Here is a 23,974-nt window from a genome sequence, read left to right on the forward strand (position 1 = left end):
CTACAGTGCATTCGGAAAGTATTCAGACACCTTGACTTTTTCCACATTTTGTTATGTTACAGCCTTATTCTAAAATGGATGTAATTTTTTTCTCTCTTATCAATCTACACACAATACCCAATAATGACAAAGCAAAAAATGTTTCTTACAATTTTCTTTAAAAAATTTTACAAACAGAAATACTATATTTACATAAGTATTCAGACCCTTTGCTATGAGACTTGAAATTGAGCTCAGGTCCATTCTGTTTCCATTGATCATCCTTGAGATGTTTCTACAATGTGATTGGAGTCCACCTCTGGTAAAATTGATTGATTGGACATGAGTTGGAAAGGCACACACCTGTCTATATAAGGTCCCACAGTTGACAGTAAATGTCAGAACAAAAACCAAGCAATGAGATCGAAGGAATTATCCGTAGAGCTCCGAGACAGGATTGTGTCGAGGCACAGAAGTTTGGAACCTCCGACTTCCTAGAGCTGGCCGCCTGGCCAAACTGAGGAATCGGGGGAGAAGAGCTTTGGTCAGGGATGTGACCAAGAACCCGATGGTCACTCTAACAGTGCTCTAGAGTTCCACTGTGGAGATGAGAGAACCTTCCAGAAGGAAAACTATCTCTGCAGCACTCCACCAATCAGGTCTTTATGGTAGAGTGGTGAGACGGAAATCACTCCTGAGTAAAAGGCACATGAAAGCTTGCTTGGAATATGCTAAAAGGCACCTAAAGGACTCTCCGGAGTGGCTTCGGGACAAGTGTCTGAATGTCCTCTGGCCCAGCCAGAGCCCGGACTTGAACCTGACTTAACATCGCTGGAGAGACCTGAAAATAGCTGAGCAGCGACTCTCCCCATCCAACCTGACAGAGCTTGAGAGGATCTGCGGAGAAGAATGGGAGAAACTCTCCAAATACAGGTGTGCCAAGCTTGTAGAGCCATACCCAAGAACACTCAAGGCTGTAATCGCTGCCAAAGGTGCTTCAACAAAATACTGTGTAAAGGGTCTGAATTCTTATGTAAATGTGATATTTGGGGGGGGGGGGGTTTCATTCTCAAAAATTTCAAAAAACCTGTTTTTGCTTTGTCATTATGTGTAGATTAATGAGGGGGAATAAACGATTTAATCCATTTTAGAATAAGTCTGTAACGTAACAAAATGTGGAAAAACGTCAATGGGTCTGAATACTTTCGAAGTCATACAGGGGTTAGATTTTTTATTTTTTTTAAAAATGGGGACGCGGGTCCAAAAGTGTTTGGGAACCCCTGCCCTATTCCCTATCTAATGCACTACTTTTGACTAGAGCTTTTGACCAGGGCCTTTAGGGCTCTGATCAAAAGTGGTGCACAGTCACACAACTCTTATCACCCACATGTTGCATCCCAAATGGTTGCCATTGTGAGACTGTGGAGGGTCAGGTCTGATGAGACACAGTTGGACCTGCAGATTGTTTTGGCATGGCCCTGTCTTCCTCCCGTACACCACACCTGGGTTCAAACACTATTCAACATATTTCAAAATACTTTGAGCATTTGTTCTAGTCTGCCCATAGAGTGCAAGATAGGAGGGATTTGCAGTTTTGGAACTAGCCAGGCAAACTCAATCAAGCATAGATAAAGTAGTTGAGGTGATTTTGAATAGTATTTGAAACCAGGTGTGGGCCCTGTTGTCCCCAGTGCTGCAGTGAACCCTGGTGCAGCAGGAGAACAGCCAGGCCTTTCTTTAGGTAGGAGGCAGGAGGATTGAATCACCGCTGGGCTGGCTGGCTGGCTGATGGTCTCATGACCCTCTCTCTCTCTCTTTCTCTCTCTCTCCCTCTCTGCAGTCTCGGAACAATCACATCGCATTCCTTCATCCTACACGTGCCCTGTCTTCTCCCAGAGAGTAAGGTATGAGATTTGTGGAGAGAAAAGCTTGTTTAGATGCATCATACATTTGATGGTATCCTAAGCAAATGTATTCCAATTTTGGTGAAAAACCTCTGAAATATTCTTCATTTATATTATTATTTTTGTTCAAAAAATTACAACAATTCTATGTAAAAATATATATATTTATTTGTAAGTCTTTTGCATTTTAAAATGTTTTTTGGATTGATTCATCTTGCTCCATGTTATAGCCTTACTCAGTCCATGCGACCAAAAACAACACCCACAGAGGAGTGATGTAACAGGTGCAAGCTGTTAAGCTCCACCCACCACTACATGTACCAGCTGTGTCACTGTCATAATGAACCTAAATTAAAACATAAGCTCTACTAAGGATTTTTTTTAACCATAAGACTCACTAGAGTCTTGGTCAATTACTTTTAAGCTTCCATAATGACATGGCCCCAACCCTACCAGAATCTCAGAAGAGTTTATATATATATTTTTTTTTTATATAAGCATGTTGAAAAGTGCAATGATCACAGGCAGAAAGAAAACATGGAGTAGGAGTTTAGGTTTCTTGGTCCTATGGTTTGGGTCCTTAACCCTTACCCTAACCATAACCCGTACCTAACCTTAACCCTTACCTTAACCCCTTTAACTGTAAACTTAATTGGGATAGGGACGTCCCAAGGATCCCGGATACCATAGGACGCACCCTAGGGTTTGGGAGGTGGAAGGTAATGTCGTAAAGCAGAGTGTCGTAAACCAGGTGCAGGGAGGGGAGGTGAAGCGGGGGGAGTGGGGGAGAGAGAGGAGGTGACTCTCCAGCAGCATTTAGACACAGCGAAAGGATCATGGCGGATGGCCCCAGGTGTAAGCGCAGAAAGCAGGCAAATCCGAGGAGGAATAACGGTATGTAAAACTACTTCAATGTCCCTTCTTTTCGTGTGGTGAAGTGGACTATAATGTGTTCTATCGAATTCTCTATTCTCCGAAGACTTTAGTACCTCCGGAGTCCCGGTTTTAGTGGGTCAAAGTGCTGGAAAGTAGCAAGTAAGCGCACCATTATAGCCCTATGTGGCGTACCGTTATACCTGTCTCGCGACTCTCCCTCCGCCTAGCGGTTGAGTGCACCACCCTGGACCGTTATACGCACCTAATCCCGTCACTTCACTCGCTTTTGGCTTTTGTTTCCCGTTCAGTCCCTTTTAAATTCTATTTAAATTCACTTTTCAATTTTTTTTTTAGTTTTCAACTTGATAGCTTGTTTCACCGTCTCTCGCCTTTGGGTAGCTTTTTGAAACCCGTGTCTGGGAAAATAATGTTACCTGATTGTTTTTGCGGACTGCGGTATTTTTTCCATCAATATGGAATATAGATTGATGTTCTGAAATGAGTGAATATGTGTATAAGGTTAATTCCTTCAATGCACGTTCGAGAAAAAATAACTGTTTCTGTCGCTTTTCTCTTTGTCGTACCGTGGCAGGTAGCGCGAGCCATGACAAGACACTGTTGCTACATTGAGGGCTCGGGCTTTAGGAAATGTTTTTACTGTGGAAATTGTGCTGTTCTGCTGCTTCATATTATATTCAAATGCATGATGTTATGTTTATGTAGACTACACATCTATTTTCTCACTACTTTTATTTGTAAAAGATGTGTAGGCGCGATGCACGCGTTTTCACAATTCAATTGGTTTTCACAATGCAAGTGTGCATTTACAAATCATTCGAAAAGTTATTGCTAAGATAAGTAGACAATATGCAGAACAAGGTAAAGTAGCTATAATTAATAAATGCAAATGAACTTCGAACGAAAAACGTTGTTTCTGTAGCATGCATTGTTGGGTAACGTTTCAGAGAATGGGAAGAATATATCAAGCGCTGTTTGTGTAAACAAGGCACAGCCTATATAAACAAGGCACAGCCTATATAAGGAGTGTGGGTTTACATCCACAGTCCTGCGCTGGGAATTCTGATTTTACACACTCAAGGTTTGGTGGCGTGGGAGCGAAACTTGAAGTTGGAGCCAATCTGTTCATCCTGAGTTTCTATACTTAAATAATTGTTATTTTGTTTTTGTTTGTGCTTTTGTGTGTGTGGTTAAAAGGCTGCATTGTAGGGTCGTCCGGGTAGCCAGTGCGTTTCTCTGAATAGTTATTTTTTTTCTTTCTCGCCAGTAATTTAATCAATTTAATAGTGGAAGGCTTTTATCTGGAAATCATGTTAAACCCTATTTGACTTGCAAAGATCATGATCTTCGGGTTGCTTGTCTTTGCCTTGTGCGTTTTATTAGTCTCGTGTGTTCTCATTTTATTTAGTTAAGGGACTTGTGACTTTTGTTTCAACATCGGAGGTGGTAGTTTTTCACACATAGGAATAACGCTTGTGTTGTAGGCTGTTTGGAGGCATATGGGTTTTTCTCCTGTAGGCTAGCTGACGACATGCGTAGTCTACTTTCAGCCTCGTGAGAACAGTCACCGGCACAGCATCGCAAGTGGTCGAGCCACCCAGCACAGCTTGCAGGAACTGAGAACATGTTTACCTGATCCGGAAAACGGGTATTTTGGTCTTTGTAAACACCCCTCTGTCAAAACATAAAAACAAACCAGCAGTCTGATTTCTGGGGACTGAATACGCTGTTAGATTCCCGTGAGACGATTCCTTCTCTATCTTCCCTTTCCAAAGCAGCGGAGAGCGGTCCCTGTGCGGTGCGCCGCAACAAATGGCAACTTGTGCAGGTAGAAAAGGCAACCGTGTCTGTAGGCGCTGCATGCTGTCATCATGAGTGAATTTGCTGTGATTTTTCTCTTGGAGTCGCTTGTTGTGCTTACTCTCCTTGTTTGTTGTCGCTTACTGTCATTGATTGTATGACATGGACATATTTCGTGTGCTCCTTATTGCTTTTTTGGCTGAAAAGGTGTTGGTCACCGGTCCATATCATGTCAGCTCTTGATTGACGACGGTTCATGTTGTGCATTCTGTAAGGTACACACCTGATAACGGACCTGTTCTAGCGCATTTGCACCTCAGTCATGGTAGGCCTACATTATTTATAGCCTAGGCTACATTTACGACATTTTGTCACTGTAAACTTTGTCCATCTGATGTTCATTTCAGAAATAAATTGAGATCTGTTTTATTCCATATTCTTTGTGTTCATGTTGTCCATTTGAAATGTTCTATGTTTTCAAATACATAGACTACAATATAATACATCAAGAGGGGGGGATCGAACATAAAGTTCAGGAGACCATAGTGATGTTTTAATCATGTGATATGGGTGCATCAACCTGCTGGGTGGAAGAGCTCAATATACTGTACCACTACAATGAGAGACAGAGAGAACCTGGGTTGATCCAATACCTCATATTTGTCGGGGGTGTTATGTTTGTCATCAGGTTAAAAGCCTTTTAGGGGCAGGTTACTGTTGGTTACTGAAGCCAAAAGGTACTTAGTTGTCTGGCCCTCCCCTGTCCTGTGTTGGTTGTCTTCCTGGGTCTGGCAGAGCAGGCTAAGACCAAGGTGAGCTCCTGTCACAGCTGTAAACATGGAGGCGCTAACAGCCGGCCAGCTGGCAGGACGACAGGTGTTTGCAATCTGTGGGATACTAGTGTTTCCACTGGCTTCCTTTGTCACTTCTCCTATCCCGTCCAAGTCTAGCTCCCGTCAGGAATAGCAGTGACCATTTCCTGGAATGGCAATTTAACACTTCAAATTTGTGAAAAGAGGAATGCGGCACGGTATTAACCTTAACACTCTTGGCCCGTATTTGTAGATGAGTGGAGGGTATTGGGCCTACATTTCAAAGGAACTAAGTATACAAAACATCCAAGACCTAGACTGACCAGGTGAATGCCATGATCCCTTATTGGTGTCACTTGTTAAATCCACTTCAATCAGTGTAGATGAAGGGGAGGAGACGGGTTAACGAAGGATTTTTAACGGGGTATGGTAGTAAGTGCCAGCGCACCGGTTTGAATGTGTCAAGAACTGCAGCACTGCTGGTTTTTCACACTCAGCAGTTCCTCGTGTGTTTCAATAATGGTCTACCACCCAAAGGACATACAGCCAACTTGACACAACTGCGGGAAGCATTGGAGTCAACATGGGCCAACATCCCAGTGGAACGCTTTCAACACCTTGTAGAGTCCATGCCCTGATTAATTGAGGCTCTTCTGAGGGGAAAAGGGGGTGCAGCTCAATATTGCTCCTAATGTTTTGTACACAGGTTGGATTTCTATTTCTTTGAATTTATCAAAGGAGTCTCTCTCTCTTGCTCTGTCTCTCTCTCTTGCAGTCTCTGTCTCTCTCTCTCTTGCTGTGTCTGTCTGTCTCTCTGTAACACACACACATACAGTACAAAACAGTTTTGGAAGTTTTTGTCTCAATGCTACAGAAGAAGAATGGGTCTGTGGGTCTAGTTTTGGCTACTGTAAAGCTGTATGATGTAACAGAGGATGTTTATTTGGCTGTCAAAAGTATAATTAGTGTGCTGGACTCATTTTTCACCCTAAATAATATTGAATGTAACCACACGCTGTAAAGTTGTGAGAACAATAAAGAAACACTGTGGTTAAGCTAACACTCTTAAGAAAATAAGATGTTTTGGCCATTCCAAAGGCTTCAGGGGGAGAGGGGTGGTGTTCTGTGGGCCGGCATGCTGCTTTAGTGTTTTAAAAGCCAGCTGTTAACATTTAAAAGGTCTACTACCCCTGGTGAGTGGAGTTTAGCAGGAGAGGAAATTTTCATTTATCAGTTATTTTGCTTTGGAGCAACTTCCTCTGCTGCATATGAAAGTGCCAAGTGAGAGGAAAATCCCCCGCCCCCTCTTCTCATCACCCCCCCCCCCCCCCTCCACCAGTCCTTTATTCCAGGGGGAGACACAGTAGCCAGGGGTGCTGTTGATTGCCCCCTGACCTAGGCACCCATGCGTGCCTCCACTATGACTTCACTTTCCCCCCCTGTGCCATTGTTGGGTTCCTTTCCAGCATGTCCAATTGCGTTTGTGTTTAAGTCCTTTCAATAAAAGGATCCTGAGGGGTAAAAACCCTTGTCCCTACTCCCTCAATCCCTCTCATGTCTCCCTCCATCCCCCTGACCAGTACAGCCCTTCAGTCCTGTGGAGTTTGGTGGGGAGGAAGAGGGACAAGGGAGAAGGATAAGGGGGGAGAGGGGCTGTGAGAGCTGGCAGAGTGACACTGAGGTGCTGCTGGAGACGAGAGCCAGTGGGAAGAAAGGTGGACACTCACTCACTCTGTCAAACATGACAGCTCCTTTTACATTCGAATAGTGTGAGTGTTTCTTATGGAACGGAATGGAGAGGATTCATTTAGGTTAGTGAGGCAAACTATAGCCTAGGTATTGTCTTTATAGACTTCTGAGGTTCTGTCTTGAATAACCTGTTTCTTTGTTATTGCTTGTCACTTTTATGTATCTCCAGGCTTGGCTTTTTAAAATGTATGATACGAAATTCTAATTTACACCATTCAATTCACCATGTCACACAGTTCAATGATTTCCCAGCCGACAATTCTGTTTGTGCCCATAATCTGAGGTACCGCACTCAAACCCTTTCCCACTGTTGTTGAGGGAGCTTAATGATTAGCAAGCTCCTATAGAGGCATTGCATTACCCTATAAAAAGGTGCTTTCTCTTGCCTTAGAAAAGCAGTTTTAAAACCCAAGTCAGTTTCACTAACCCCCTTAACTGTGTTTGAATGTGCTTTATTGGGGTTGTATGTGGATGAATGCTTAAATGAACCATTGTGTGTTAAGGCTTTGGTTGGAGAAAGCCTGAGGAGAAAGAGCCTAGTTACCTTTGCAGTCTGCCTGCTCTACTTCATACACTTTCAGTGGAAGAAGAAAAGGCCCATTGAGTGGGGCTGGCGTGGGGAGGGAAAGGCCTTTTCACACTCTGCTTGTGGGAAACTTCTATCTGTACTGGGCATGGCCATTTGCATATGACCCATTCTCTTCCCAGAGAACCCAAGACTGACAGAGGAATCTGTGGAACACTCTGAGAATTCATCACAATCTTCCTCAGTCTCACGACACGCAATGCTCAGGTTCTTGCGTTTGCGTGTGCATTTTTGGGGGGGCATATGCGCACCCCTCTTTTGTTTTGAGAATGTGTTTAGGCTATTTGTCTGTGTCATGCACACTTTTTTGCTGAAGGCTTGTTTGTGTCTACTGCCGATGTTTTCTGACTGTGTCATTTTGTGTTTTGTTTTTCCTGCGTGTCGTCTAAGCCACGTATTTAGTGTGTTAAAACTGAGGATGAGTCCTATAATGTGCTCCAGCTGCAGGCAGGAGTCCCCCTTTCTATAACCCGTATAGGGCCCACGACGGAGCTGCGTGCCTGGGCTGCCAGGGCTGGGGGTGCCGGGGGGCTATGCGGGGGCCAAGGCTGACATAATGAATGAGGAGGAATAAGCAACGGAGTGTCAACACTGTTGTTGAAAGGAAATAAATATTGTGTAGTTATTCAGTTGGGGGTTGGTGGGACAGTGAGGGGGAGGGGGAGCTGTGTGTGTGTGTGTATCAAGGGGAGTAGGCTATGCAGCGAGGCGTCAGGTCCACTGAACTGAACAAAAACATGCCGGGGGGGGGGGGCTCAGAAGGATCGAGAGGGAGACTGGGCTCCAGAATAGAATAGGATAGCTCCTTGTAGCTAGATCAGGTCAGGAGCCTTCCTCAGTGGTTCAGATCCACTCAGGGGACTGAGAATGGGACCTTGAAGGAAGCAATGAGATATTGTCAAGCTCCCTGCTATCACTCTATTGAGTGATTCATATAGGCCTATTTTCCTATTTTTGTCCATCAGCGACTGAAAAAAATGCATTGATTTGTCCAATGACATTTCCTCCTCCCCTCCTCCACTCTGACATGCCAGACAGGTATGTTGGTAAGATGACCTCACCCAGCCCACAGGCCTCAGGATTTGTCATGTATCGCTTCTAAGGGAAATAAATTCAATGTCTACTCTTCCCTCTCTCTCTCCCTCTCTACCTGGATATTGAGACAGATGGGAGTTGAAATTACAGTCCAAAAACATATTAAGTGTCTGCCCCTCCCTCCCTCCCTCCCTCCCTCCCTCCCTCCCTCCCTCCCTCCCTCCCTTTTGTTCTATCTTTCCTCCTACCTGTTCCATATTACATAGAAACAGGTGGGAGTTGAAATGATAGTCCAAAACCAAATGAAGCCTGTTCCGCAGACCAGTGTTTCCCAAACTTTTTCACTCAGGCCCCCCCTTATATCATTGGGGAACATCCCACGCCAGGTGGGAGCTGAAATTATAGTGTACCGTTGTGTATAGCCTATACCTGGGGGAGATGGCAGCTCTAAATTGCCATCCTTTGGGGGTTATTCATTGTGAGCAGCTTGGGCTTGGTTTATGTGTCTTTTTTAATAATGTGTTTGGTGGCTGATCTTTAGGCTGGGCTAGTCCTGTTGGGTGTTGACACTACTGTCTGTAGCTTCAACCTCCCCTTTCCTCCCTCTACTCTACCCTCCCCTCCTGTCCTCCCTCTTATCCCCTGTTCCTCAGTGTCTTTTGCTTCAGCCTCTCTTCCCTCTCTCTCTTTCCCTCCTCCTCTCCCATTCTCCTCCCTCCCTCCCTCCTCACTATGTATTGCCTCAGCTTCTCCTCCCTCCTCCTCTCCTCCCCTGTTCCCCAGTGGAGCGGTTAATGAAAGGCCTGTGTTAACAATAGGCAGGCAGCAGGCGCTGGGCCGCCAGCCCTCTTCATGCCAGCTTGTGTTTGGGCCACAAACTCATCAGTGGAATCTTTGTTCCTCACATTTAACCTGACAATTCACTACCATTTTTTTCCCCCTCAAAACCTGACAATGCACAACTGTTGAAACAATATGGCGGCTGGTATGTATGCAGAGATCATAAAGTTGTGTACCTGCATCACATTTGTTTAAGTTACTATATCATTAACCTTTACTGCAGTGGGCTAAATCAGGGTCACACGGAGTGTTTCTTGGTAGTCTTAAACAAATCTACTTTGAAACAAAAGTATACACCTCACACACATGGTTATGGGCTTACAGAAAATAACACACCTGTACCATGTCAGATGTAGAGTTGACATGTATTCAATGTTGAGTTTGCATCCCAATATTACACTTTATATACATCACAGAAGACTGAAATATAACAAAACTGTTTGTTGCTTTTCTCTTCCTGAAGCAGACTGATTGATCATGGGATTCCCAAATGGCAACAATCTCTATTTAGGTACTACTTTTGACCAGGGCCTATAGTGGCCCATAGTGCACTTTAATAGGCATAGGGTGCCATTTGGGAGGAAGCTTTAATGACAGAATGTGAGAGCAGTCTTGTCTCACACACTGACTACACCTAGCATTGAGCTCTGCTGAAAAATACTATTCACCCACTATATCTCTATCGCACTGGCAGGGCCAGGCCGGGCCGGCACAGCCGCTCACTCACTCACTCACTCACTCACTCACTCACTCACTCATTAGTCCAGTGTGTTGTGATGTTTACAGACTCTGACATTCAGCGTAGCAGCCAACCTCTCTCCTCTCCACTCCTCTCCTCTCCTCTCTGCCTGAGTTACAAAACAAGGTGACTCAGGGTTTCTGTTAAAGCTGTAGGCTGGCTAGCTACCTATCACAGTGTGACTGTGTGGCCCTGTGTTAGTCACTCACTGTATCCTGGGGACAGGGACATCACAGGGGCCATTTTCGTCTCTGTCAACATTTTCATATCATTAGGATGGCTCTGGATACACACATTTCTCTGGTCTGTGTCCCAAATAGCACCCTATTCACTATATAGTGCACTACTTTTGAGCCCTATGAACCCTGGTCACAAGTAGTGCAATATATAGGGAATAGGGTGTCATTTGGGATGCAGACCGGTTGATGAATGAGTTTGGTCTAGAAACAGCATTATAAGCTTCATTCACCACGATGCCTGTTGATCAGAGGCTGTATCGTCTCATTTGCTTACGGTCCTTAATTTGATCAGGTTTTGGTGTGTCTAATTACCGACCTAATACTCACCTTATGTCATTGACTCGAGACTAGAGCAAAGTACACCTAGTCTGTCCACGCTCCAACCCCTCCAACTCTCTCTGCCAACTCCGGGAACAGAGAACCCTATATGAACCAGTACAGATGTAGGATCTTTATTTAATCCTGCAGCAATTATGCAGCAATTATGTGTATTATATTAATGGACATTTTTGTAGGGGTTGATTTTTTTTTTTGTATCTATCGTTCAGGTGTTGGCTATCAAAACACACCATGGCCTCAGCCTCGCTACACACGTTTCACCCACAGAGTTGGGGTGGACTGAGAATAGGAGTAAAAACGAGGTCAGCCATGTAGCCAGACAGTACCACATCTGTCCTCCTCTTACTCATAGATATATCATCCTGTTCGTGCTCATTATTCTGACAGACTGGCACCCAGCCTCCTGTCCCATTTAGACAGAGGGAGAGCCAATGAACTGTGGGTTCTAATTGATCATGTTTAGAGTCATATGACACCATTTATTTAGTGCTTGTAGTCTTTGGGTGTTTGTTTGTGTGTTGGTTAGTTGTTTCCTGCTGTTGATCTACGCACGCCTGCCACCGTCGTTACGCGCATCTGCACTTCATGAGACTCACCTGGACTCCCATCACCTTCCTGATTAGGAAAGGGGGATATACCTAGTCAGTTGTACAACGGAATGCCTTCAACTGAAATGTGTCTTCTGCATTTAACCCAACCCTTCTGAATCAGAGAGGTGCGAGGGGCTGCCTTAATCGTCTTCGGCGCCCGGGAACAGTGGGTTAACTGCCTTGCTCAGGGGCAGAATGACAGACTTTTACCTTGTCAGCTCGGGGATTCGATCCAGCAACCTTTCGGTTACTGTCCCAACGCTCTAACCACTACCTCCCTTATATCTGTCACTCCCTTAGGTTCTTTCCCGAGGCGTTATTGTTTCTGTTCCTGTGTTTCATGTCTGTACGCTACTCGCGTTTCTTGTTTTGTTGCATGTTTAATTTATTTATTAAATTCACTCCCTGTACTTGCTTCCCGATTCTTATCGTACATGTTACAACCAGGCATCATTAGGTGTCTCATCTGTTAGCTGCGCAGCACTGAGTTAACATCACATGCCCGATGTTGCACTACCTCTCTCTGTCCCCATCTCTCGATCGCTCTCTTTCCAAATTTCTCTCTCTTTCTTTTCCCATCTTGCTCTCTTACTCTCTTTCCCCATCTTTCTGTCTGTGTGTGTCTGTCTTTCTCCATCTCTCTTATCTCTTTCTCTCGGTCTTTCTCGCTCTCTCTCTTCCTCCTTTCTCTCTCTCTTCCTCCTCTCTCTGGCAACTACCTGGGTTATCCTACTCCAACATGAGCAGGTGCTGCAGGCACCAGAAACTCACTACAGCACTCATAAATAACACCTAACAAAAGTATGAGAGAGTGGGAAGGAGGGAGAGAAAGAGCGATGGGGAAAGAGATTTTACGTTTCGTCTGGCAGTGGAGCTAGCCTAGACCAAGCAGGGTGTGGCTCATCTCATGGTCAGGCAGTTCCTCAGTCCTCCTGCAGAAGGATATGCTGCTGATCACTGAGAGCAACGTGAGCTTCTTAATATCTTCTGTCAGTTTGAATGAAGTGCCTGCCCTTCTCAGATGTATTTGTTCAATGCTTCCCCTCCCTTTTCTACCAACTACCCATAAAACGTTTCAGCTATAGCCTACTCTTTCATGCCACATCAAATTAGTCCCCCCAAAAAAAAATGTAAATGAAAAGGGCACCACTTAGTGAACACACAAAGAGGAAGTTGGTAGAAAGAAAGACGTAAAGTATTGTCATTCAGTTATCTTTTGCTGTCATTACGAATCTAAGAGCTTCCGAACAATGTTAATTGCCCAGTGCTCTACAAGAAAATGAAGTGGTCAGAAAGGAATTACATTTAATGCACACTTTAATAATCTCCCACAATAATGAACCTGTTCCCCAAAGAACTGAACCCCATAAATACATCTAAATGGAAGAGTATTAATTAACATTAATGAAATGAAAACTATAATGCAAGAACATGTGTTTATACCCTAGGCTACTTCAAGTCTTTAGTCTGTCTTCAGCCACTTCAGCCAATCACTTCTCTGAATCATCACCCTATGAACACAACCAGGAAGTCTGTGAGATTGCAGCTCAGGATACAACCCTGAAAGGGCTTTATCTCTGTCAAAACAACAGTCTTCCTGGCCTGGGGATGTTTCCCAAATGGCACCCTATTCCATAGGCCTATCCAGTGCTAAGGTTTATTCAACGCTGGTCTGACCAATCAGAATCCGTGCTTTAAGATTGTTTTGATCACATGGACTGGGATATGTTCTGGGTTGCCTCTGAGAATAACATTGACGTGTTCACTGACACATTGACTGAGTTCATCAGGAAGTGTATAGGGGATGTTGTTCCCACTGTGACTATTAAAACCTACCCAAACCAAAATCCGTGGATAGATGGCAGCATTTGCGCCATAAAAGTACGAACCACCGCATTTAACCACGGCAAGGTGCCTGGAATATGGTTGAATACAAACAGTGCAGTTTATGCCCTCTGTAAGGCAATCAAACAGGCAAAACGTCAGTATAGAGATAAAGTGGAGTCTCAATTCAACGGCTCAGACACAAGATTTATGTGGCAGGGACTCCAGACAATCACGGTTTACAAAGGGAAAACCAGCCACCTTCTTTGCTGGCTTTGACACACAGTGTCACCGACGTGGCCCGCTCCCGAGGTCTGTGGACTCTCATTCTCCGTGGCAGACATGAGTAAGACATTCAAGCGTTTTAAACTTTGCAAGACTGCCGGCCCAGACGGCATCCCTAGCTGCGTCCTCAGAGCATGCGGAGACTAGCTGGCTGAGTGTTTATGGACATATTCAATCTCTCCCTATCCCAGTCTGCTGTCCCCATTGCTTCAAAATGTCCACCACTGTTCCTGTACCCAAGAAAGCAAAGGTAACTGAACTAAATGACTATCGCCCTGTAGCACTCACTTCTGTCATCGTGAAGTGCTTTAAGAGGCTAGTAAAGGATCATATCACCTCCACCTCACCTGACACCCTAGACCCACTTCAATTTTCATACCGCCCCAACAGTTCCACAGATGATGCCATTGTCATTGCACTGCACACTGAAAACTGCCCTATCCCATCTGGAATACCTACAGTATGTAAGAATGCTGTTCATTGACTACAGCTCAGCCTTCAACACCATAGTACCCTCCACATTCATCATTAAGCTCGGGGCACTGGGTCTGAACCCCGCCCTGTGCAACTGGACTTCCTGATGGGCTTCCCCCAGGTGGTGAAGGTAGGAAACAACACCTCCACTACATTGATCCTCAACACAGGGGCCCCACAAAGGTGCGTGCTCAGCCCCCTCCTGTACTCTCTGTTCACCCAGGACTGTGTGGTCTTGCACACCTCCAACTCAATCATCAAGTTTTCAGACAACACAAGAGTAGCAGGCCTAATTACCAAAAATGATGAGACAACCTACATGGAGGAGGTGAGGTCCCTGGCGGAGTGGTGCCTGGAAAATAACCTCTCACTCAACATCAACAAAACAAAGGAGCTAATTGTGGACTTCAGGAGACAACAGAGGGAGCACGCCCCCATCCACATCCATATTCACTGGACCGCAGTGCAGAAGGAGAAAAGCTTCAAGTTCCTCAGCATACACATCACTGACAATCTTAAATGGTCCACCAACACAGACAGTGTGATGAAAAAGGTGCAACAGTGCCTCTTTAACCTCAGGAGGCTGAAGAAATTTGACTTGACCCCTAAGACCCTCACAAACATTTACAGATGCACCATTGAGAGCATCCTGTTGGGCTGTATCACCGCCTGGTACCGCAACTGCACACCCCGCAACCGTAGGGCTCTCCAGAGGGTGGTTCGGGCTGCCCAACTGGTCACTTTAATAATGTTTACGTACTGATTTACTCATTCCATATGTATATACTGTATTCTACTTCTATTCCGACATTGCTCATCCTAATATTTCTTAATTCCATTATTTTACCTTTAGATTTGTGTGTATTGTTGTAAATTGTTAGATACTATTGCACTGTTGTAGCTAGGAACACAAGCATTTCTCTACACCTGTAATAGCATCTGCTAAATATGTGCATGTGACCAATAAAATTTGATTTGAATGGAACAAGTTTTGATTAGCATCTTATGGGCCCTTATTAACAGTAGTACACTATATAGGGAATAGGGTGCCATTTAGAATGTAACCTTGGTCTGGTCCTGATCAGCTAAAGTCAGCAACCCCAGCACCTGTGGAAGGCAGCAGCCTATTTAAGGTGTCTTGTTTGGAGTGGGCACCCCAGACTGGGAACAGCATAAAAGCCTTTAGTTGGGAGGAATAGCTGTGCTGCGCGTATAGGCTAGTTTTATAACCCTTGTGAACTAAGCAGAAGAAAATAACTTTTGTGATAACAAAAGTATTACAATTTTAGTTGTGTAAATTAAGGGGTACTGCAGGAATGAGAGGGCATTTTTTTTCCCAAATAGCAGCAGACACAGGTTAATAAAGGAGGTCTGACTCCTCACACTGCAGAATGTATAGAGCTGCCACCTGTAATCCCAGAGTCTCAATGCACGCATTGTTGAAGTGATTTTCCCTTCTGTCTTAGATAGACCTGACTTAGGCTGACTTAAGGTGGTTGGGTCATTTGGAGGAGTCATTCAAAGTTGGTACTCGTTTGATTGATAGAAAATTGTCTATTAACCCTGTCACCCAATGCTGTATCAAGTCAAATCTTCACGCTTTCTCCTTTTGATTGTGTGCCACTGGCATCCAATGTTTCCCAAACACCAACCTGCCTTGAATACAAATGACCCGGTCCTTATTCTGGCAGCTATCCTAACTGCCCCCCTTCACTGCAGAAGTCTGGAGGATAAAGAAGCTTCATTCAACCAGTAAACAGTGTGTGACTGTGCCTTCCTTGTTCTAGTGCCAGGATGTAGCACGTCTCGTGGCAAGGTGCCCTCACCCATCTGCCCTGTACCATTAACTGATAAATGTATCTCTGGTGAGTGTCAACTAAATTAGCTTCTGGTCTTGGGTCAGTTTTACGTTCCCCCCCGGTATAATGTTTAGGATTTGTGCAAGCTGATCCTTTCTACCTCGAAACTCCTTGTAGCTAACAGGGCTGAGAGGTGGGTCAGGGTCAGTGGAAGCTCACTTCCCGTTGGTGATGGTGCTGCAGCTGTTGTGTGAACAAGGTTAGGAAAGGAAGGTAAGGAGGGAGATGCACCCATGAGATTACCCCATGAGAATCCTAGTGTTCTCTGCATGGGTCTAAGGCTGTGTGTGTGTATGTGCATGTGTGTGTGTGCCTGCATTTGTGCGTGTTTGTTAGTTTGCTAATGCATACCTGACCTCCACCTGAATGCTAACCTGTGAGTTTCTTTCTGAGGCCTCATGCCTTTTGCCCCCCTCCCATCCAGCCCAGGCAGTAAACCTTAAAAAGAGTCACAGAGAAGCGTTTCACATGGGGGGGGGGGGGGGGGGGGGGGCTGTTACTAATATATATTTGGACCACGGCTGCTTTGCCACTCAATAACATGGGCATGTATTTTGTCCCCCACCTGTCTCTCTGGAATGCATATACATACTTTGTGGGCACTGTTACATTGTTTTGCATGATCCACTCATGTAAAATACCACCATACTTGAAATAATAGAATGCTTTGCTTGATCAGATTCAGAGTGATCTATCTACGACTCAGGAAGAGGACATTTTTCTTTGAATCTGGCAATAGAAATTCTTATGTGATGTTATTTCCCCCAAATGGAAATGTCTTAACATGGTAAAGGCTATGGCAAGGTAAAGCATAGAGGGCACTGACTCTCCACTTAGGCCTTAATTCCCTGAGTTAAGCAGCCCCTGTTTCCTCCCCCTGGCTAGCTAATTTAAAGCAGTGGCTTCCTAATCGAATGTCTGTCTAATAAATCTATTAGATCAAAAGGAATCTCTTCACTCTGGCTGGCGCGTGGGGACAGAACGTCTAGACAGGGGGACGCAGTTGTAGAGTCACAACTGAAGTAGTCTTACTGTATCCTCTCTGTCAGGAAACACGGAATTAGAACAGAAGGAATCTTGCCTACAGACAGTAGGCTTTGATTCCATCTGCAGGCATGGAATGAGTTGTAATTCAATCATTTCCACAAAGCTGTATTTCTATCCTATATATAGGAAGGTCCGATTAAACATCTGAAAACAAGGATACTTTTTAAGGTAGCCGTAACAGTAACAAGTTCTCAAAATGAAGTGTTTCCTTTTGCGTTAACTGGGGGAGGAGGATCTCCTAATGCCCGTCTCTTGTACGATTAGAATAATGTAAGATTATGTATATGTGCCCCAATTGTAGATGCTGTTGTAGATGATGAGTCCATTGAGCCAAATCATAATCATGCTCCTATCCTATAGTCCTATCCCTGGATTGCTAATCTAATCCCCTAGAGATGCATATTAAAGCCTGCTTTAAATGGGGTTGTGTGATGAACAGCCAGATTAACATACCAATAAAGCATACATCATGATATAGGCAAGTGGTGGGGGCCTAGCTTGCTATTAAAATATAGATAAGGAGGATTACGGTCTCTGTCTGTCCGTGGAAAGGGGATTAGGTGGCGGAAGGCAGACAGATTGGATTTAATGTGTGTGTTCGACTAAATGATTACTGATGGATCGCGAAGCCCTCATGTAGGGAATGATCTCTGCAAGTCTGCCCCTTACCCCCTTCACGGGTATACACACACACACGCTAGCAACCACACAAACACACACACCTCCCTTCCCTCCTTCATGCATGGGTGATAATTACAGCATCACAGGGCCCCTACTTTAGAAAACACAACAAGAGCGTGACTAGTCTGTCTGTCGGGACAGAAAATATCCTCATGATGCTTAGACAGACAGTAGTAGGCACTAAGCATGACCTCCTGCTCAGCCCACAAACAGAACCAGAGGTTTCAGAGGTTTCACTACAAGTCCCAGCTGTTTAGTTGAGGAGGCTGTGGTTAGCCTAGGTGGGTGATTCTCATAAAACTGACAAAAAAAAGAAATACATTTTCCACCATAATTACACTTGGATCATTAAGATTAGGATCTGGATATCTCTATTTCATAGTATTTATATTGTTTATTGATCAGATATTATGCATTTGTCTGAATCCTGGCTTAGGAAGGCCACCAAGAACCCTGACATTTCCATCCCTAACTATAACATTTTCCGACAAGATAGAACTGCCAAAGGGGGCAGAGTTGCAATCTACTGCAACCTACAGAGTTCTGTCTTACTACCCAGGTCTGTACCCAAACAATTTGAGCTTCTACTTTTAAAAATACACCTTTCCAGAAACAAGTCTCTCACTGTTGCAGCTTGCTATAGACCACCTTCTGCCCCCAGCTGGGCCATGGACACCAGATGTGAATTGATTTCCCCCAATCTATCTTCAGAGTTCGTGCTGTTAGGTGACCTAAACTGGGACATGCTTAATACCCTCGGCCATCCTACAATCTAAGCTTTATGCCATCAATCTCACACAAATTATCAATGAACCTACCAGGTACAATCCCAAATCCGTAAACACAGGCACCCTCATAGATATCATCCTAACCAACCTGCCCTCCAAATACACCTCTGCTGTCTTCAACCAGGATCTCAGCAATCACTGCCTCATTGCTTGCGTCCGTAATGGGTTGGCGGTCAAACAACAACCCCTCATCACTATCAAACGCTCCCTAAAACACTTCAGAAAGCAGGCCTTTCTAATCGACCTGGCCCTGGTATCTTCCGTCAGTAGAATATGCCTGGTTATTCTTTAAAATTGCTCCCCTCACAATCTTAAATAAGCATGCCCCATTCAAAAAAAATAGAACCAGGAACAGATATAGCCCGTGGTTCACTCCAGACCTAACTGCCCTTGACCAGCACAAAAACATCCTGTGGCGTACTGCATTAGAATGTAATAGCCCCCGCAATATGCAACTTTTCAGGGAAGTTAGGAACCAATATACACAGGCTAGATTTTTCAAACAGAAATTTGCTTCCTGCAGCACAAACTCCAAAAAGTTCTGGGACACTGTAAAGTCCATGTAGAATAAGAGCACCTCCTCTCACCTGCCCACTGCACTGAGGCTAGGAAACACTGTCACCACCAATAAATCCACAATAATTGAGAATTTCAATAAGCATTTTCAACGGCTGGTCATGCTTTCCACCTGGCTACCCCCACCCCAGTCAACAGCCCTGCACCCCCACAGCAACTTGCCCAAGCATCCCCCATTTCTCCTTCACCCAAATCCAGATAGCTGATGTTCTGAAAGAGCTGCAAAATCTGGACCCCTACAAATCAGCCGGGCTAGACTATCTGGACCCGCTCTTTCTAAAATGATCTGCCGAAGTTGTTGCAACCCCTATTACTAGCCTGTTCAAACTCTTTCGTATCGTCTGAGATCCCCAAAGATTGGAATGCTGCCGCGGTCATCCCCCTTCTTCAAAGGGGGAGACACTCTAGACCCAAACTGCTACAGACCTATATCCATCTTTCTACGGCTGGCCATGCTTTCCACCTGGCCACCCCTACTCTGGTCAACAGCTCTGCACCCCCCACAGCAACTTGCCCAAGCCTCTCCATTTCTCCTTCACCCAAATCCAGATAGCTGATGTTCTGAAGGATTTATGGACAAACAAAAGCTTATTTTATTTGAATAAGTTACGTTTTTTTGTATAAATTGTATAAAAAACCAGAGAATTGAATGTGCAAAATTCAGGCGAAAATGTAATACAAATAAATAAGACACTGTGCCATTAACTAGGCGTCTTAGTCTTCAGAATCATAGTTGATTGTTGCAGATGCATAATGGTTTTATAACTCAAAATGCTGCTGCCATGGTTAAAACTGGTTTTATGAGAATCATCCAAGTGTGTAAAGGATGCAGTGGAGGGAGACAATAAAAAAAAAAAAGATCACCTTTATTTAACAAGGCAAGTCAGTTAAGAATAAATACTTATTTACAATGACAGTCTACACCAGCCAAACCCGGACAACGCTGGGCCAATTGTACGCCACCCTATGGGACTCCCAATCACGGCCGGTTGTGATACAGCCTGGAATCAAACCAAGATGTCTGTAGACACACCTCTAGCACTGAGATGCAGTGCCTTAGAACGCTGCGCCACTCGGGAGCCCAGTGTTGGTTTGGTTTGGTCTGGTTACTCCTGAATAATGCCTGTGAATCATCATCCCTACATCCTGTTGAAAATAGAGAAAATAACCTCCAGAGATGTGTTTGTAAGTCCTGCTTCCTCCCAGTGAGTGTCCTAGACCTACCCACTTGCCCTTTCCCTCATTTCTCCTATCTACTCACCCAGCTCTGCTGTAGGCCCTTCCTCTCTACTGCACCTCCATCCTCTTGCCCCCTCATCTTGCTATAGACAGGGACGTTGTGAGGAAAGACAGATCAATCAGGGAAGATGTGTGTCTTTTCTTTTTTTTGGTAGTGTGTGTTGTGACATCCTATAGGGAGGAGGTCAGAGACCTGACAGTGTGGTGCCAGGATAACAACCTCTGGCTCAACATGGCCAAGATAAAGGAGATGATCGTGGACTACAGGAAAAGGAGAGCTGAGCACGCCCCTATTCTCATCGACTGGGCTGTAGTGGAGCAGGTCGAGAGCTTCAAGTTCCTTGGTGCCCACATCACCAACAAACTATCATGGACCAAATACACCAAGACAGTTGTTAAGAGGGCACGACAATGCCTATTCCCCCTCAGGAGACTGAAAAGATTTGGCATGGGTCCTCAGATCCTCAAAAACGTCTACAGCTGTACCATCGAGAGCATCCTGGTTGCATCACCGACTGGTATGGCAACTACTCGGCATCCGACCGCAAGGCGTTACAGAGGGTAGAGTGTACGGCCAAGTACATCACTGGGGCCAAGCTTCCTGCCATCCAGGACCTCTATACCAGGAGGTGTCAGAAGAAGGCCACCCTAGTCATAGACTATTCTCTCTGCTACCGCACGGCAAGCGGTACTGGAGCATCAAGTCCAAAAGGCTCCTTAGCAACGTCTACCCCCAAGCCATAAGACTGCTGAACAGTTCATTTAAAGGCTACCCGGACTATTTGCATTGACCCTCCCCCCTTTTTTTTACACTGCTGCTACTCACTGTTTATTATCCATGCAGAGTCACTTTACCCCTAACTACATGTACATATTGCCTTAATTACCTCGACTAACCTGTATCCTCACGCATTGACTCGGTACCCGTACCTCCTGTATATATAGCTTCGTTATTGTTATTTTATTGTCTTACTTTTTAAAAACTTTTGTAAATATTTTCTTAACTCCTTATTCTTCTTAAAACTGCATTGTTGGTTAGGGGTTGTGAGTAAGTATTTCACGGTAAGATCTACTACACCTGTTGTATTCGGCGCTTGTGACAAACACAATTTGATTTTGGTAAAAGATTTTAGGCTGGTGAGAGACGTAGTGTTAGGTGGAGGTAGTGAGTGTGTGTAAGTACATACACATGTAGTATCACAACACCCAGATGTCCTCCAGATAGGCAATGTGTGTCCCAAGAGATGCACACCGTGTGTGTGTGTGTGTGTGTGTGCTTACGTGCATATTTGTTTGTTGATGTGTGAGTATTTGCTATCTGTGTGTGTGTGAGTCAAACCTTTTGCCTGAGTCTGTCCCTAGCTTGTTTATCCCCAAGGGTGCCTATTTGCAAAGCAGAGGAGGTTTAATCATCTCACTGACACATGTCCTCGTTATCACCCTAGATTAATGAGCTCTCCATTAATGAAAAAAGCAGGAGGTGCTATCCTCCACACGTTTAACACCAGCCTGTACGGGAGAGGGCGGAGGAGGGAAGGAGTGAGAGGGGTGGGGGGCGGGGGGGCAGAAATATGATGCTAAGCACTGAGCACTCTCCAGGTAGAATGACATCACTCTCTGAGGGAGATATGATATCTATCAGCTCTGTGTTTATTATCCATAGCAGAGAGGGTGTGTCTGGGTATTACAGCCCTTACTGTATTTTTGTCTGGATCAGAACCTCTATTCTTTCTCGTTGTGTTATTTTTCTGTTCTTACAGTCATCTCTCTCTCGGTATTGTTGAATATAATTTTGCTTTATATGTATCTAGTGTGCTGATTACTAAGTGAGGTTTCCTGTGTGACAAAGCCCATGGGATGTACTTTGTTTGACCATGGCACAATATAGGGAAGAGGGTACCATTTGAGATGAAGACAAAGCCAATGGGTTGATGGATAAGGTGTGGATGAGACAGGGAGAGATGGGAGGCAGGTGCAGCTAACGGGGAGTGCAATCATCAGATACCAGGAACCAGCAACAGGATAGCAAGGTTGCCATGGCAACCTGGCATTATTGATTAAACGGTCATCTCTGAGCTCATGCAGCAACCAGGGTTCCCAGTGGAGATGGTACTGGTCCTTTTACGAGGAGGAGTGATGCACTGCTCTCTGTCTCTGAAGAGGGGCTCAAAAACATGTTTACATCTGTGCTCAAAGGCCCTAGTCCTCTTACTCTTTACTCTTCTCTGTACCAAATACTCCTTTCTTTCTTTCTTTCCTTCTTTCCTTCTTTCCTTCTTTCTCACTCCCCCTCTCTCTCTTCCTCCCCACTCTCTCCCTCTCTCCAGCCTGTGTCTCTATATAAGGGTGTGTGCTGAGACTTTTCATTGGGTGTTCCCACAGCCTCAACTCACATGGTTCAGTCGGATTCACGGGGCTGTGGCAAACATGGAGATTTTGCTTTCCCATTTAACTAGAATAGAGGGACACCCGACCAGACCAGCCCTGCCCAGACACAGTGATTTAAGGCATTTGCTGTAAATGCAATGATCATGATGTACTGTGGGCCTATAGGTTAAATCCTATTCATAATTAGCTGCTGGCGGTGTATAGGCCTACAACTTTTGAATAGTTTGCACTGTGTTTGGCTGACTTGAAAGTTGACACCCTCGTGGTATCTTCTTTCAGTGTAAACCAGATTAACCCCCCCCCCCCTTCTCTCTCTCTGTAGAGCAGAGGGTGCAGGACAGGGTCACTGGTCATCTTGCCCAATCTCAAATCCCTACCAGATGTCTCTCCTCTCCTGCTCACACACCCAGTGCTTTGGTCATGCCTGGCTCTTGCTCTGGCTGTGGAGTGCTAGGCTATAGGACACTGTGACAGTGTATAATGGAGGAATGGTGTAGCCCCGTCAGGGACACAATACTCAGTACAACAGCCTGGTTGGCAACTGGAGGGGCATGGGGGAACAATGAGTAGGAGGCCTAGGCTATACCTTTTAATACTGCCCTGGGAACCTAGGTTTCTCCTGGGTTTGCCTCTGTAACTTGGTATAAATGGGTCTTCCCAGTTGGGGAGTTTTCTGTACAATATCTGGTGTGTTGAGGCTTGACTGACGTTGCGGTCTTGTACTTCCAAAATATCTTTGCTTTGAGAGAACTTCATCACACATAGGCAGACTTGCTTTGCGAGGAGGAGAAGCATGGAAATTGAGGCTAAGGAGGCAGAAGTACTCCCTTGTGTACCACTCAAAGACGGGATTTTCTGCTAGCCTTAACACAGGCCTACTGTGATGATCATCCCTGATACAGCCCAGCTATGCAGGAGATAGCAGCACAAGCTCCTTCCCCTTCTCCCAGATTAGGAGTTGTCTCTAGCTCCTCACCCCCCTCCCCAGTCACACTACACTAGAAGACAGAGCAGTTCTCTGTCTGTGGCTCATCTGTGTGATAGGCGTGACCCTGCCTTGACTGTGGAACTGAATACCAATACACTTAGGCTACTTCCACACCAATGTTGAGAGCTTGGTGTGATGACTAGAGAGGTTAGTTATAGTGAGAGTTAACCCTAGAGTCCTGGAGTAAAAGTAGGCATTGTAGCAGTGAGGATTCTGGACCTACAGCTCAGTAAATCAAAGTCCTGTTTAATGAACATCTGTCCCAGCTTGCACATAACTTTCTGAGAACCATATGTTTCTTAGAGCTTGGTGAGAGCAT

General features: G+C 45.0%; 1 protein-coding gene across 2 annotated transcripts in view; it reads left to right on the forward strand.

The window, feature by feature from the left end:
• The first annotated feature begins 2,635 nt into the window (after positions 1 to 2,635).
• Positions 2,636 to 23,974, forward strand: part of LOC110490024 (zinc finger E-box-binding homeobox 1) — a 97,576-nt gene continuing 76,237 nt past the window's right edge. Inside the window, exon 1 of one of the 2 annotated variants that reach the window (XM_021563110.2) lies at positions 2,636 to 2,777. In XM_021563110.2, the coding sequence (XP_021418785.2) occupies positions 2,720 to 2,777 (58 nt within the window). In that variant the 5' untranslated portion in view covers positions 2,636 to 2,719. Of the gene's footprint in view, positions 2,778 to 3,232; positions 4,606 to 23,974 lie in introns of those variants that run through there. The other variant, XM_036944311.1, reaches the window with a different exon arrangement.

Source organism: Oncorhynchus mykiss, chromosome 15 (genome assembly GCF_013265735.2).
Source record: "Oncorhynchus mykiss isolate Arlee chromosome 15, USDA_OmykA_1.1, whole genome shotgun sequence".
Lineage (NCBI taxonomy): Eukaryota > Metazoa > Chordata > Actinopteri > Salmoniformes > Salmonidae > Oncorhynchus > Oncorhynchus mykiss.